This window comes from Rhea pennata, chromosome 15 (assembly GCF_028389875.1).
Source record: "Rhea pennata isolate bPtePen1 chromosome 15, bPtePen1.pri, whole genome shotgun sequence".
Taxonomy (NCBI): Eukaryota; Metazoa; Chordata; class Aves; order Rheiformes; family Rheidae; genus Rhea; species Rhea pennata.
The window spans coordinates 10,849,502-10,866,243 of NC_084677.1; the positions used below are offsets into that span (position 1 = coordinate 10,849,502).

General features: G+C 46.9%; 1 protein-coding gene across 1 annotated transcript; it reads right to left on the bottom strand.

Moving 5' to 3' along the window:
• Positions 1 to 372: 372 nt before the first annotated feature.
• On the bottom strand, positions 373 to 16,221 carry GPR139 (G protein-coupled receptor 139). Its single transcript, XM_062588505.1, has 2 exons — positions 16,101 to 16,221; positions 373 to 1,307 (listed from the first exon to the last, which is right to left on the bottom strand). The coding sequence occupies exons 1-2, from the start codon at positions 16,219 to 16,221 to the stop codon at positions 373 to 375; spliced, it is 1,056 nt and encodes a 351-aa protein (XP_062444489.1).
• Between the last annotated feature and the right edge of the window lie 521 nt (positions 16,222 to 16,742).

Genomic DNA, 16,742 nt, shown 5'->3' on the forward strand with positions numbered 1-16,742 from the left:
GTACGATTTTTCTGATTCAGTTTTTGGTCTTTTAAGTGGTTGTAATTAAACACTGCTGTGGCTTCCCTCCTCTAATGACTCTGGACTGCACTGGTGCTTGAATCCAAAACATTTGAGTGTGACTGAACACTAAGACTTGAACTCTGAAGCATATTCAAAATGCTGTGTAAGAGACGGAGGCACCTGCCTTCTCACTTTTGCTTCTAAAATCAAGTGCTCCCATTCCCTTCTAACAGTCTGATCCTACCTTAGTCTCCTCAGGAAATGAAATAAAATGACCACTCTTTAAAACAGCCATTTCAGCAAATTACATCCTGAAGATATAACCACTTGAAAAGTAATTGCACTCAGAAACTCCAACAGTTGCCCTTTTCATGGTGATATTTTTATAGGCTTTCCATTCTTATCATACTGGTAAACAAGCATTTTGATGCAATGAGAATTGGCAGGGGAAATCCAAGGGCTGCTTGTTATTGAAAAGTTATGGTTTGTATAGAATTGCACAGGTTGCTTTTGACACTTAAAGAAGGCTTTCAGTGTGGCAGCTGCCATTGTGCGAAACCTTTTGCTAATAAAACAGTAGAGGAAGAAATTAATTGCAGTGTTCAGCAATGCTAGCATATTGGCAATGTCCGACACAATATGTACCACCCAGCTGTTGTTTATAGGCGATACATAGAGGTGATACAGTATCATGATTATTCTTGGTGCCCAAAGTATGGCAAAAATAGAAGTTATAGTAAACAAAATGGCTGTTGTTTTCCCTGTGGAGTACCCTCGCAGTCGGAAATTGCTCTTTCGCCGCAGCTTGTACACAATGATAGAATTCAGAATGAAGAAGATGGAGCAGGGCACTAAGTAAACAGTAAAGCAGTGGATCCAAATAAGGACATGATGCATTGATGTGCTTATGTAGTCTTCAATCCAAATATTGGGCCACCAGTAGTAGGGAATGCTGGTCAAAAAGCAGGTGATATAGACACTTACAATGACCTTTCGAGTACGAGCAGGGTAGGAGACTGTGTGATACTTCAGCGGATGGCACACGGCTATATACCTATCAATTGTTAATGGAACAGTAATCCAAATGGAGGTATGGATGGAAGAAAATTCCAAGACCTCGATTATTTTGTCCAGTACCTGAGGCATCTGTTTGTTTAAGATAAAGTCTTCCATGAGAAAGTCAACAAAGACAATGAAGAACAGAACCAGGATGTCAGCAGCGGCTAGAGCTAGAAGATAGTTATAGGAGGACTTCTGCCTGCGAGCAACGAGCTGGGAAAGGATGATGACTGTCAAGATGTTTGCTGTGGAGACAGAAAAACACAGGTCATTAAGATGTAACATCGGCTTTCTCTGAGCATTTGTTCGGAGCAGCAGCTCCTTTTCAAGCACTTTTCAAGCACTTGGCAACATGATTTCCTCTAACAGAGTACAAGAAACCGAAAGGGAAACACTGGAGCTGGGTCCCTCAAAGAAGCTCTTGTACTGAGAGGAGTATGTGGCCCTGCTCCTAGCTATGGGATATGCTGTCAACCAGGGCCCCCGTGCACCAGAACTGGGGATAGAGAGGAAGTCAGGTCCTTGAATCCAGACATATGGGGTTATGCGGCTTCTGGCAACCCTTTGCCATCTCCTCAGAGCAGATGTACAGAAGAGCTACTGCCCTCAATTTTGATAGGAAATGGTCTTATTTTCATATGTATACTTTTAATAAGAAAAAAATAAATTTGAGGGAAACCTGAATACCTCCCATGCTCCCCACCTCCTTATTTTCCTCTTTACTTTTTTTTCGCTTTTCTGTCTCAGTGACAAATGAGAGAGAAGGGTGAGATGGGATTTGGAGAAGTTTTGTTCCCTGTCCGAGCTTGTGGTGCCTGCGTGTTTTAATTTTGAACTGCAGCTAAAAAAAGCTGAAATGAAAGTGGTCTGGATTAGGTAATTTTCTCTTTACTAAGTGGGATCCCAGCCCAGAGAAGGACTTCTTGGGAAGACAGCATTCTCGGATCTTATGGAGAGCTGGATGTGCTTCTTGGAAGTCTATGGAATTTTCAGATATGCCCAGAATGGGGCTCCTGTAATTAGTCCTGCCTGTTTGACTCGCTTTCCTCTTTCTGACTCTGGAGAACTATCTCTTTTCCTACCACTAGAAGCACTTGCTCCATGAAGAACTGCTTGTTTATGCAGGGCTGCTGTTTAGAAGCAGGTCCTTCTCCAACTGCAAGGGATTTTTCCCCTGGAGTGCTGCCAGCAAGCCTTTAAGGAAATGTGGCTTGTCAAATTAGATATGATGGATGTTCTGATTCAGCAAAACTGTTAACATCCTTGAATTTCCTGAAAACCCCTTTGCTTGCAACTCTGGCCATGGGTACAAACCCATCACCTAAACTATGCCTGGAAGTGTTGCATTACAGTTTAATAAGTGGTAAATGGCTAAAGTATTGTTTCTGTCTTGTCTTGTCTCTGCTATTCTCACTGTCCATTTTGTTTTGGTCTTCTAAATTCAACTTAAGAACGTGCATTACCAGCTGGTTGAACCAGGGCTCTAAAGGATGTTGTACAAGGGCTCGATCCTGCAATCCCAGACTGAGAGAGTTCCCCACAGTGGCTACGAACAGCCCTAGCAGTCCTCAAGTGCCTTCCTGAAGGGTCAAGGTTTAGCCTCATTTAACTTGTTCTACAATTTACCATATAGCTTAACTCAGGAAAAAAATTCTATTGTTCCTAGTAGAAATATGGCTGGAATAAGATAGGTTAGATTGTTCTCATTAGAAGTTTGAATCAGTTGGCTAGAATACCTGAAATAGCAGTTAAAAATCAAAGATCTGATTTACTGTATAACAGACTCTCAAATATTTGTATGTGGCATTTTTTGTAAATGTTCTGTGCATCTAGTGCTTCAAATGTTTCTGCCAGCTTTGATGGATTTTCCAAATCAAATCAAAAATAATTGTAAGGTTTCCTTTAAATTAGAGAGGAAAATACTGGCATTAAAGTAGTAGTGACCTAGGACATACACCCTATCACTGAAAATGTGTATTATTTAATGTTTTACTCACTACTGGAGAAAATCTCCTTGTTCATAAATGCCTTTCAAGCCTGCTTTCTGGGAGCAGAATTTCTGCTCTCAGGGATATGAACTGCAGCAGAACGACTGGCCTGAGTAATAGCCCTTTTAAGTGTCACCTATTTTTGTATTAACTGATTTTTTTAATTTTGTATCTTGGAGGAAAACTAAACATGACAATCAACTTACTGAATCCTCCTGTATATAGAAAAGTATATTCTTTCCAACAGTATTGTCTCAAATCACCTTTAGAGGAATTTTCCTGATTCTGCCTTCTGTTAACATGAGTGGAATTGCATCAGTTTCAGCTTAGAGGGGACCTGGAGGTGATATACTTAGAAGTGCTGTGTCATTTTTCACTTACTTGCTTACGAAATGCCTCTGCTGTGCCTGCTGATGAGCCCTAGAGGTACAGCGAGTGATGTACTGTCAAGGAAATCCTGGAGCTGGAACATTTAACACAGCTGTGCAGTCACTGTTGGTTTTGGCCAGCCGGGCTGAATGGCTTGGCTTCTCGCATGTTGGATGTGACCCATGGCGTTCATCTTCTCTTTAAATTCTTTGGATCTGATTCACTCCAGCAGCAACAGCTGGGGCAAGCATGCAGTGTGTTGGGGGGGGGGGGGTTGTCTGGGGATGCTGGCCCCTGCTAGAGATTTTGGCCTCAATTCTAGGGGAGCTTTAAAGAAGATGATGAATTTGCATCACACCCAGGCATACCAGCAGCTACACCCTCCATGTTCTCCATCCCTTCTGCCCATCCTGGTGGTACTGTTGTTTGGTTCAAAATCCCTCTTTCCTTTTTTGTCTAAAGGAGCAGATTTACGAGCAGTCCCTTTCTCTGTACTTCCCTCCTCCCTTTCTCAGGGTTTCTAGCAAGAGCATTACCAGCCTGTATTGAAGTGCAAGTTATTCCTCTAATGCCAGCTAACTTTGCTTGGTAAGCCGGATTAGAAAATTGATCTGACAGAGTACATGCAAGCTCTATCCAATTTTTCTGCAAGGGTTACAGTATCTTGTATTGGAAATGCCTTCCCTGGAATCACATTAGGGCTTTGCTGCCTGGATGATATGAAATATAGTAATATCATTTACTTAGTGAAAACAGATACATACTGGGGTACAGCAGAAAGCTGCCAGTATGACAGTATCTTAGCACAAGCGTTTGGGAATATTTTTCCTGCTGCAGGCTGTACGGGCAGACTAACAAGCAGCTATGGATAAATTTCTTTCAGTCCTTCACTCATTTCCTAGCCAGCATTAAGTTATTCCTTGGTGTGTCCTCAGACGATGTCTAATGCTCAGCAAAATGGGACATGCGCGAGAAGGCTGTTCCATGCAAGCCTCTGCATCCTTGTGCCATCGTGACAAGGGCTCCTAGATGCCTAGTCTCAGGGCCCAGAGAGCTCTCCTTGGGCAAAAATGACCTACTGGGGCTGAAAGGGGAAGGAAAAGCATTTACCACATTTCAATGCTTTTTAACCTGTTTCTTACACTAATATTGTAGTCCAGGTGGGGAGTATGGCAAGGATGATGATGATGGAGCTATAAAAATATCTGTCTCTACTATAATTTATGTGCAGCTACAACTGCTGGACAGATCAGTGTGCTTAGATTGCCTATTTCTTGCTGTGTTTTTTCTAGGTACAAATCTAGTTAAGATCTTTTGAATTTGAAAAAAATGGATCTCTGTGTTGGGAGTGGATTAGGGGATGACAGGGAATTTATGCCAGCATTGCTTGCTGCAGTGCAGTATTCTGAGTTTATAAATATCTGGTTGAGAACTGAGGCTTGATTAGGGACTACCTGGCTGAAGCCTCAAGAGATGCCACTGGCAGATTATGAGAAACAACTGTAAGAAAAGGCAGTCTCAGTTCTTCCCCTTCAGTCATGAGGTTCTGTTGCCTCTGATATCCAAATACTGCTGGTCTCCAGGAGAACATTTTTCTTTATTGGGCATTTGTTCTTTCAGCTCCAGGTCTTTAGTTCATTCACTGTGGGACTGCAGCTGAATAGGGCGCCCTTCTAGCTCAGTCGGGCTTTGCCCTTGGAGGCTACTACATCTCTCCTTTGACATCTCCAACTTTATCAGCTCCCAGGTACAGGCCGCAGTACTGAAATTCATGTGTTTAGAGGCCCTAGGTATCTGAGAGGGTTCACCCTTTAGTAGTGACCTTAGTTCTTGGTGGATTTGGTTTTGTTTCCCATGCCAAGTTCTTCAAGGTTTGCTGGGTCTCCTGCAGAGCCTGGGCAGCTGGCATGAGACCTTGGTGACAGCTCCAGAAGACAGGAGCCTGATGGGGCTCAGGAGCTAAGCACAACGATTTCCCCCCAAAAGGCTGTGTCTCCTTCATCTCTGCAAGCTTAGCAGTGCACCAGGCCTCAGGGAAAAGGGAGAACGCACCAGGGAGCACAGGCAAATGGACTCTGTGCCCCGGCAAAGGGCAATGAAATGTTCTTCCCTTCTGCCTTCAGAAATGTCATCCGTGCCTCTCAAAAGCAGTGCCTCTGACCTAAAGGCACGATGTATTCCCCAGTGTCTTGGTTTTTGGATTACAATCATAGCTTAAATAGTATCTAACTATGGCCTTTGTGGGGATTTACAGAACTCCTTCCATTGCCTATTATCACTGCATGTGAGCTTGAACAGGAGCAATTGTATGAGTCTAAACAAGAAGGTGGCTTTTTTTCTTTTTCTTTTTTTTTATTATTGAGAGCATTTTGCATGTACGCTGCAGACTCTGCAGTGAAATAGCCTTTATAACGTAAGTGGTAGTACTGCTGCGTTGTGAATAAGGCACACTGTGTGGTTCAGTAGTTCAGTATCATAAACTAGCTAAATGAAGTAGCCGTGAGTGTTGCTTACTGAGTGTGATAAACATTAGGTCACTGAATATAATGGACACCTTTTACCAAATACAGTTGTTGCTAGGATCCCTAAGAACTATTGTGCAATGCATAAAACTACTTTACAGGCCATGCATTAGTCACCTGACTATAACATAGTAGAGAGATTGTTTACGAACATGAAACTTTAAATTGCTTTAAAAATACTTTAGATACAGGGCCTTCATAGATTTAGAAATCCAGCAACTGTAAGTACAATACAGTAAAAATATATGCTAAAAAGGAATGTTCGTGCTTGATGGGAGTAGATGATTTCCTCTAAACTAGCAGGCAATATTAAAATGTAAACATGTACCATGTTCAGTGGTCAAATCTGACTGTGGTTACTAATACAGTCATTTGCCAATAGTTACCAGATTTGAGATCACCATGGCTTTTATGCTTTGTGCGAGTGCGCTCTGGAGAAACTGATGACAACTGGTGATTTCTCACAGATGCTGCATAATAGAAAACATTTTATAAAACAAATGCTGTGGCAAAGTAAACAGCTGTCTATTAATGATGTTGGTTAGAGCAGGTTAGAAGGTCTTTTAAAATGACACGTGGATCCTATTTGGCATTAAAGAAGATGAGGCAGTTCCCTTTTTTTCCCTCTTACAGCCAGTCTAGGTCAAACTCAATGCAGCAGCAAATGGGAACGACCTTTAGGAGCTCTCTGCCTGTTTGTGGCAAATGTAATTTGTTCTTCTCTCATTATAATATCTTGAGATCCTTTCTTAAACACTTGCCAAGTGTAAAGAGCTATTTTGCAGAATATTATTAGGGGAATACAAGTTTTCCCTTCTCTGAGAGTTTCTGTGAGAACTGATTTAAAAGACAATTTTATTTGTGGCTTGGTTCTTCAAGCATCACCGAAGGGGCACCCACCCGCTCACCCCTGGGAGGGCAGAGCAGTCGACCTGCGCTGCCGGTGCGCAGCACATCGCCTCTTGGTGCGCACAGCAGCCCAGAGCCTGAGCCAGGCCTAGGCCACGTGGAGATCTAAGCCCCAAAAATGAGCAGCACAAAAGCTGTAGCATGACTGGATGCAAGACTGCAACTGGAGGAGGCTTCACGCTTTGTAGAAAGGCTCCCGGGTGATTTACACGTAGAAATCCACGTGCACTGACTGGCTATATACAATCTGAGGGTAAAAGGGGAAACGGGAGGTAGGGAACCATTAAACTTCTACCGTGCTGCCTAGGATGACCTAAACTCCCCTTTACGCATGGGCTTGCAGGACGCAAGCCTGCACTCGGGAGTCGCAGGTGAACTGATGAATCGGCGTCGCAGGCTGGAGCCTGACGACGAGATCTGGCCTTCGGGGTCATTTTTCTCATTGACAGCAGTTATTAGCGGAGGCACCTCTGGAAGAACACTGTGAATGGTGTGCTCTTCTCAGTGGCTGGTACTGGCCGTAATTGGGTCATTGAGGCCAGGGGAAGGTTTTAACCAAGCCAAAGCACTTCCTCAGCTGTTCAAGGACACAGATACAGTATTACTGTGGAGAAACCGATGGCCCGTATTCATTTTCTGCCTTGCCAACCACTCAGGGCTGCCTGCGAAGTGCAGTAACTTGTCTGGCAGACAGGTGTAATTACATTGCACTTGCTTCTGGTTTTCCTAGACAGTTGGAGTATGCTTTTTTTTCATATTCTTCACAAAACAGGGCTATTTTTGCAATATGAAAACTGCCCAGAAGGAACACTAGACTAAGACCAAGCAGAGGGTCCAGTCCATACTGACCGGTGGGCACGTGAATGAATATAACAGGGATCTGATTCTCCTCTCACTCTCTTTCCCCTGCTCACCTATGTGAGGGGTCTGCCCTTAATTCATCTGACCTTCTTTGATCGAGAACATGACTTCCATGCTATGTTTTTCACTGCAGCCTCCAGAGCAGCACCATAAGCTCTTCCCAAGAGGTACAATCTCGCCAAGGCTATTTTGGGGGAACGTTCCTTCCCTTTTCTCTGTGTTTACAGGTGACCACAGTGAGACAGGTGTAAGGTTCCAGAAAAAAAAAAAACAGAAGAGGGCACCAATAAGGCTGTTCTCTTCGTTTTTAGCTCTGTAACAATAAATGTAATTCTAGTACACCTTACCACACTGCAAAAGTATATTTGTATATTTTATTTCAAAAGGCTGGCTTTTAATGCAGTCTTCAAGCACATACAGAAACATGAACAGAAATAAGTCTCAAGAGGTGTTACGTCCCTGTGCATTTTTATAGAAGTCAGATGAATACCGAGACAGGATAGACGGAAACACGGATTCACTTGGGCCTGCAATGCAGAAAGCCTATCAAGACTTCTGGACATGCCTCCCCATGAGGCCTTTCTTAGACGTACCCGTGCCTCACACCTTGCTACCAGAGCAATAAAGCTTTTCATTAGAAATCAGTGTTGGGAGGCAAAAAGACAATCTGCAAAATAACACAGAAATCAAAAATAGATTTTATCATTCATCCAACATCTCTGGACAGACTGAGGTTTTCAAGGTGATCCAGATGTCTCATTTGGCAGGTGTCTGTAGGGACTCATGCTCAGGAAAGTTTAAGACATCTTGAATAACCAGAGCTTGAGGATGACAAAATCGTTCGTCCCCTTTAACACTGACGGTCAAAGCACCAAGGTGAGTACTGAAGACATTTGACAGAACGGCTATGATGGAGGCAAGACATGATTTCATAAGGGCAATAGCGTGAATCCTTTACTAAACATGAATAATTAAGAGGATTTTGCCTTTGATTGTGGATTTGCTAAACAAAGTCTTTTGTCTCTCTAAAGCATTAGCTAGAGTTCATGCTTGCAAATCCCATGGTCAAGCTTTCTCATGAGAGGATGCCAATTTTACACAATAGGGAGCAAATTGCAGACTACATAAAAGCATCAGGATTTGGCTTTGTTTCCCCAACTAAGAATATCCACACTAGATATCTGTCCTTTTTCAATGTGGCAGTCTGGATACTGAATGAAACATAACTGTTATCAACAAGGGTCTGCAACATCCCGTTTTGAAGTAACTAACTGAAGTAATTTTACTTGAAACCAAAAGCAACCTCTAGTGGAATGATCCATACAGCCCATGCACCATACGACTATAACGATGGTGAAGGTAAATGAGTGTATGTTCCAGGGACTCTGTGTTTCAGATGATGCAAAAAGAACAATTTCAGTGAAGAAAATGTGTTCAGTGTGTTAACAGGGAGACTTCTTTTCCATAGACAAAGGGATAAAACTCCTTCTGGTCCTCTTCTGTACTGCTAATCCTGGTCCTGCTCGATTGCCTCTCCTTCATTCGTTCCTTTGTCCTCTGCACAGCCAAACCAACATCCTGGGAGGCAACCCAAGAGAATTACAGTCTCTTCCAGTCACATCTCTCTCAGAAATGGCACACAGTGCTCCACACTTTGGGTTTTAGGATTCTTCCATATGTTTGCATCTTTGTGGAATGAAAGTGGAATTGTGTGCAAGGTCTCCTGTGCCAAGGAGTTATTGTGGCTTTGTTTCCCTTTCTTGTATCTTAAAGTTAGTGGGAAAACAGATTAAGGGTTAGGAAAGACCACCTGAAACAGAAGACAAAAGCTTTTGTGGCCAGGGATTGTTTTGCACCTGAGTATGTGACCGCAGAGAGAGCATCAGGTCAGGAAATCTCCCCATTTTGTTTGTTTGCCTGATGGTGAATTGTTTCGACACATGCGGATGAAGACTTGCTCCTTCTGGCTTCTCACTGCTGAGTCACCCCTGTTTTACTGAGGGGAGTGGAAAGAGAGGAGGAGGAGAGAACTGAGTAATGGGGTAGATGAAGAACAGCAGGATATTAGACTGCCTAGTGCTTTTGAATGGCCTGACTTCTTAACAACTCCTGGGGGCTCCGCATTTCCCACCTACCGTGAAAACTGACTGTGCTCTCTCTTTTGTATCGTTGTCATTTCAAAGAAAAATCTCCTTTGGAGCTTTCCCTTCCCAATCCATTTTAGCAGCCTGCCATACAAGGTTGTGCACTTCATAGTCTATTGAACCTTCCAAATATCGCACCTCGTTATCATTACAGCCCTGCCAGTGTTGTTTCCTACTGATCTAGTAGAACCAGACCAAAGTTAGCACTTGTGCTCTGCAGTGGCTTTCACACATGCACAATCAAGTCCTCTTCTGCATTAGCATGGGTTCTGCCATACGCTTCCTTTCAGGCTGCAGGGCCTTAACAGACACATTCTCCAGATGTACTGACAAAAACTAAACAGCTCCCATATGCATGCCTTGCTGTCACTGTTTCTGTGCAGGAACATTGTAATGAATCTATCATTTTTACACAAAGTTTTTTCTTTCCTTAAAGAAAAAGCATTCATTTTACAATAGAAAGTGACTCATTTTAAGCGTGTTAGTAGCAGTTTTGTTCCTCTCTGTCCACTAGTGCTACAGTGTGCTGCAGTACCCTTCAATAGCTCTGTTAGCTGAGCTAGTCATCTGCCAATTCTACTCTTACTCTTGCACAAGTCACAAGTTCTGCCAAATGATTCGTCCTCCTCTAAGCAGGTTGCAATGTACTGGCTTTGGGTCCAGTTCATATTTTCTTAAAGAAAGCATGGAGGCTGAATCAAGCCTCAGATGAGTTCAGAGCTTATTTATTGTGTGAACTTTATCTAATGGACAAGAGCCTAAGTATGCTGTTTTTCCAAGGTCTTAACTCTGCATGTAACAATTCTCTCACTCGTATGTTCAGAATTTCCTTCAGTACTTCTGTTGTTCAGGTGTGATGTTATGAGGCAGGCTACACTATGATTTATTCAGGTGTTGAAAAAGCTCTCTTTAATCAGAAACCTTTATCGTGGTTGGAGAAGAATATGCTATGCAGTAGATGGTAGGAATCCAAAATAGGTCAGACACTTCTGAACAAGTGTGCAGTATGTACACCTACCTATTCCCTGCTTTGGTATTTACTGGGTATTACTTGCCAAGTGGATCAACAAAAATTGCTACTTGTCCCCCTTCCCACTTGTCACACTAACAAGGTCATGGCTGTAAGCAGAGAGATTGCAAAGACACTAAAGCTCTTCAGGTCTTGTTTCCTCTACACCACCAAGGAGCAGAGGGAAGAAGGCTGGGCTGTGAACACACTTGTTCCTTGTACGCTGCTACCCCATTTCCACCTTCTTTTCTTTTACTTACAAGTTCACATCATTTCATATTTCTTGCCCTTAGCCTCACCATCTGGTAAAGCTTTGCTACTATTGACTCCTATGCATTCCCTCCTGCCAGTGGTAACAGCCTTGAGGGATGATTCAAAAGCTTCTCCCACAACCATCTCCATCACCTCTCCTTGCTGCAGTCTTCTGTAAAAACTGTCCATTCTCTCCTCCAGTCCTCTTTGTCTGCCTCTTCCTCCTCCTTCAAATTCTCCTAGAAATCAGCCGGCTAACAATGACTTGGACAATACCCACATCTTTTGCATGTACTTGTGCAATGCATACAAAAGCTGTGAACAGACTGAAAGTCTCTTACCCCGTGTATGTACGGTGTTGTCCTCTTAGTTCAGGAATGCTCAGCCTGCATCCCACTTGGCAGTACGTGCTCTGCCAGAACAACTACCTTGGCTTGCACACCTCTCTGAATAGCTCACTCTTCTCTAAGAAGCACATGGGGAGAAGGCTGCAGGCTATGTGAATTGCTCTGGCAGTGGCAGAAGCCAGCTCCCAGCTGCCATCTTTCTTGAGGGAAGAGGACCTTGTTCTCCATCATTTCATTTTGCCTGTGGCTACATGGCAGTTCTTACAGACAGAGTGCAAGTGTTACACACCAGGTTTGCTGTGTGAGGACAGTTGGTCTGTCACTTGATAGAAGAAGGCTCAGATCATGTAACCCTCCCTTGAGGGTAAAAAGAAGTATGAGGCCTACTGTGTTTGAAAGGTTGGGCAACCTACTGAGCTTACATGCTCTTCTAGACAAGGACTGTTGCTTCCTTCTCGCTGCATGGAGCCCACTGAGTATGCTCCACATATGGCTAGGGTTTGAATGCTATGGCTTGCCCCCACCTCCGTGACACCTTGTTCAGCAGCAGGTTTGACACAAAAGCTGTCTATTCACACCCTCCACTGGAAACACCCATCTGCCAAGCGTGCCCAGGCCTCTTTCCCAAGCCTATGGAGTCCTGAATCTGTGTTTGTGTGTGTGTGTGTTTGTTTGTTTTGTTTGTTTTTAAGCAGAAGCCCAAAACATGAGTAGAAGTAAACTTGTGGACCCTTAAACTGGCTCTGAAAACCACCCGTTTGGAGTGGTATTTCTCTGGGGCATCTGTGTGAGCTTTATCTGCTAGAGGGCTGCTGTAGGGGTGCTGAGTATGTGCTTTTACTTTTTCTCACTGGTATGTGGTCATCCCTCAAGCTGAGACACTTCCTAGGCTGCCTGAGGAGCAAAGTGAAACCAGAGATCAAGCAAATAAGAAAGCCAGATTTTATTCGCTTTCTTAGCACTGCCGCTGGAAGCATAGACCAGGTCAGGCCAAGGCCTAGGAAACGCTGACACTTTTTCCTTTTAGCAGCAGTACGCTATACCCCTAAAAGGGGAAGGTGATTGTATACAAGACATTGCTGCTGCATCTTCTGATAAGGCAGAAATCAGGGTCAAAGCCAGCTCTCTGCAGTGAGCACTACAGCTTCTGTACCTGACCTTCCTAGCTGTGTTTGGTGGCGCTACCAAAACAGGAGCTCTTTGGTGCAGCTGCTTATGCAGCTCTCTGAAAAAGAAACAGACTGGGAGTTGATAACTTGGGAGCCTTGTTGCTCTTTGCTTCCTCACTGTACCAGCCCCTTCTTTGAATCAGAGCAATTTCTTTCCTCCCTCTCATCCAACAACACCTTTTCTCTGACATTTTCTCTTGATAAATCAAGAAATGCTTCCATTAAGCCTTTCTGCACCCCTCTCTTACCCCCTAGCTAACTGGAGATGCTTTAGAAGTCCTCTCCAACTGACAGAAAAAGGCTGAGTACAGGAATGGCAGAGTAGGGACTGCAGAAATTTCAGAACCCACCTCTAACTGTCAGATGCTGAGAGTACGATCCCACTTCTAGTGCTGCTCCCTCCCTCTGCTCCTCACAGATGCACATGCAGTTTCTTATTCTGTCCCGCGTAGCCTGCTCCCTGGACACCCCATTGCTCCTGCCTGTGGGACTAAACGCTTGTGGGCCACCTCTCCAAATGGGAATTGGCACATCTGAACTCCAAAGGACTAACTCACAGAAAGACATTTCAGAAAACAATCTCTCTCTTGTCAGCTTTATATATAGAGGGAAAAAAAGAAACCTCATGCCTCAGCTGAGCATAAGGCACAGTTATGTCTGGAGGAGATTGTAGCCACCCTGGCCTGCAATATCTGACTGAGGTGAGGTTATGGTGCAGTGCTTCAGCTGTCATTGCCCTGCTTGTAGGGTACAGGCTGAGTCTGCTGCTGCTGTTTCAGTGAAAGGGTAGAGAGAGCTCACTTTTCTCTCTTTCCTCCCTGCCTTTTTCGGACTTTCTGGAGCCTGGTTGAACCGGGAAGGAGAAAGAGTCACTGCTGCAAAAAGATTCTGCTCAGATGCCTGCGTTATACAAGCGAGGGGAAATGATGCTTTCTCTGCATACACAATCAGGCCTGGCACAACTTGGCCTCAAAGTGGAGTTGTTGAGTTAGTGAAAATTTCCTTTAGACACAAGAGCAGAAAAGGCAAAAACAGTTAAATGTTTTCCCCTCTCATCAGTCTTCTAAGATTTGTGGCAAGGAGTTAACCATTTCCATTTCAACAAAACATTGTGCTAATGCTGCATTTGAGGATAGATCCTAGATGATGTTTCTTTCACATTTTTTTGCATCACACAAAGCTAATTACTCAGATCCCACAGACTTTAGAGCTCTTTGTCTAACAGATAGATGTTACCTTTACAAATTTCTAACATAAAACTGAAAAGCAATGTCAAATTAAAACATAAGGAAATCTTTCTAAAACTGTTTGCACTCTGTACCACATGCTTGATAAAGCCTGACTCTGTGAGTCTTCCCCTAAAACCTATCATCTTGCTCTCATCTCTGTGCAGTCTCAGAATGAGAGTCAGAAACTTCCCATCCACTACACTTTCCCATACTATTGCATTTACTCAACATACTGTGCATGAACGGTGTTTTCAGGTGCTAGTGCCAATGTTATCCTCAGATAACAAGCACTGAACAAGCTGACACAAATTAACACCTGAGGTAAATCTACTGAACTCAGCAGTGTTACACCACCAAATGTTTTGGCTAGTCCTGTCGAGCACTGTTGTAGGTGCCATTACTGTAATCAAACGGATGTCTGATCTCTTGAGAAATGCATGTCACCATTGCTAATTTGGATCATGCACCACTTTTAACCATGTTCTTAGAGTGACAGTGTTAGGTCTGTAATTACAATGTAGTGTCCTTAGGGAACAAGTACAAGTATGTACAGAACCCTCGTTCATTAACTGATTTTTCTTGCCTGTACATGTAAGACTTTCCCTCGTGTCAGAGACATAGAGGCAAACTTAGCCACAGACTCCTTCATAACAACTTCTTCCCTGGATAATCTTGAGAGGGTCTTGGTCAGTTCCTGGAGAACAGACATTGAAATTGGAGCCTATTATTACTTTGGAGATGTAAGCAGCCCCAGGGAACAGAAAACTACCTTTCCATCCCTGTGGTTGGGTCCTCTCAGGTCAGGGCCGATACTCAATGATGCTGCTGGGCATCCTGGGTCAGGGCTGATACTCAAAGACACTTGCCTATGCCCTGCACGTTCGGTGGGTAAAAACAGGCTTAACTTTCCAGTTCTCTGAGCTGTTAGCCAATCTTCAAAATTTAATTATAAACCAGAGAGGGGAAAAAGAATAACACAAAGAACATCAATTCATATGCAGAGTGGTAATTGCATATGTTCTGCTGAGACAGGGTTCTCTGATTAATTTTTTTTCTATTAATTAATTGCTTGAAGAATATTGTTTTCTAAGCCAAAGGAATTAAGGTGAACAAAACATCCACAAATTGTTGACCTATTAACTATCACTGCTGCTTGCCATTTATATGACACTTTAAGTGTGCAGCCACAGTTATACATAAATACAACCAAGCTCCTGTGCTGCATCCTCAGAATACAGATTCAGCTGAACAAGTCGGACTGCTCCAACTTTTCCCCAGCCCGTTCTCCCTGTCCTCGGGAGCGCTGCGATTGCCGCGAGGCGGGAGGCTCGAGGCCGGGCGCGAGCCGCGACCTGCCCCTGCGCGGGCCGGTGGCTCTGCCTGCTGAAGCCCCCGCGGCAGCCGCAGAGGGGGGCGGCGCGGGCAGCGCCCTGCAGCCCCCCCTGCCACCCCGACCCCCTCGGAGAGCCCCTCCAGGAGGAAAGCCTGCCCAGTCCCCCGCCGAGGCCCGGACGAGGCTGCCGGCGTGACGCTCCGGTGTGCCGGCAAGGCGCCTCGCGGGTGTCTGCGCCCCGGCCCGAAACTCCCCTTCCTTCCCGTTTGGGGTCTCTTTTGCTCTTCTCGCTCCCTGCTTTCCCCAGCATCTCTGGGCTGCCCCTCTCCCCTTTCCAGGTAGAGAATTTGGCTGGCGGTTGCCCAGCCTGGAGGCTGCTGCCTGCGCGCTGGGCACCTCCTTCCAAGGCTCCTACCTGCACTCGGCGAGCGGAGGGCGAACGCTGCGCGCGGCCCCCGGCCGCGCTTCCCGACACCGAGCCTCTCCGGCGCGGCGGGGAAGGCTCCCGGGCCAGCCGCCTCCCCGGCCGGGCCAGCGCCTCGCACGGGGGGCTCCTCGGGCAGAGCCGCCGCCACGCTGCCGCCCGCCCCGGCGGAGCCGCGCGGCGGGCACAGAGCCCGCGCCCGGCCGGCCCCGGCGCTACTTCGTCTTCCAGCGGGCAAACCGATCGCATCAGAAACTCCACTCGCGACCGCGACTTCCGCGTGTCGAGCTCGCAGCGCCCGCGCGGGGAAGCGGCTGCACCTGCGGCAGGGAATGGAAACGCGGGAGCGAGCGGCGGCGGCGAGGACGCGGTCCGGGAAGCGAGCGGGCTCCCGGCGGCGGCACCGGCACCTGCGCGCCGCCGCCGCCGCCGCGCGGGAGCCGGGGCGGGCGAGCAGCCGCCGCCCCCGGGGCGGCACTCACCTGGCAGCCCGAGGCAGAGCAGCAGGCTGTAGTAGACGACGGGGGCATATCCCAGGCCACAGCCATACTGGTGGTGCGCCAGGAGCGAGCCGTTGTGGAGGTGGAGGTGGTTGTGCTCCATGGACCTGCTCGCTCCGCGCCGCCCCGCCGCTCCCGCCGCTCGCTGCGCCGCACGGGCCGCCCCGGCCCCGGCTCCGGCTCCGGCTCCGGCCGCGCCGCCCGCCCCTCGCGCGCTCAGCGGCGCCGAGCGCGGCGCGGCCCCCGCGGCGGGCGGCGGCGGCAGCACATGGCGCGGCCCCCGGCGGCGCGGAGCGGTGAGGTGCCGAGGGGGGCGGCGCCGCCGCGGCCGCTCCAGCCCGGGCTCCCGCCGCCGCCGCCGCCGAGGCGGGGCAGGGCGGGGCGGGGCGGGGGCAGCCGCTGCCGCCGCGCCGCGCCCGCGCCCTCGCCGCGGCCCCTCGGCGCCCCTCGCGTAATGGCGCCGGCCGAGGCGAGGCCGCGCCCGCGGCCCCGCGCGAGGAAGGGCGCGGGCGGCCTCGGCTGCGGGCCGGCCCTTCGCGCCCGCCGAGCCCGCGTCCACGCGTGCCGGCTCCGCCTGCCGAGGGTCTTTGTGGCCTGGCCCCCGCGGGGGGAGCGAGGCCGAGG

Coding starts and splice junctions, on each gene's coding strand:
- GPR139 (XM_062588505.1), bottom strand. CDS start 16,221: ATGGAGCACAACCACCTCCACCTCCACAACGGCTCGCTCCTGGCGCAC. Junction 1,308..16,100: donor GCTCTGCCTCGGGCTGCCAG/GTGAGTGCCGCC, acceptor CTGTCTCCACAG/CAAACATCTTGACAGTCATC.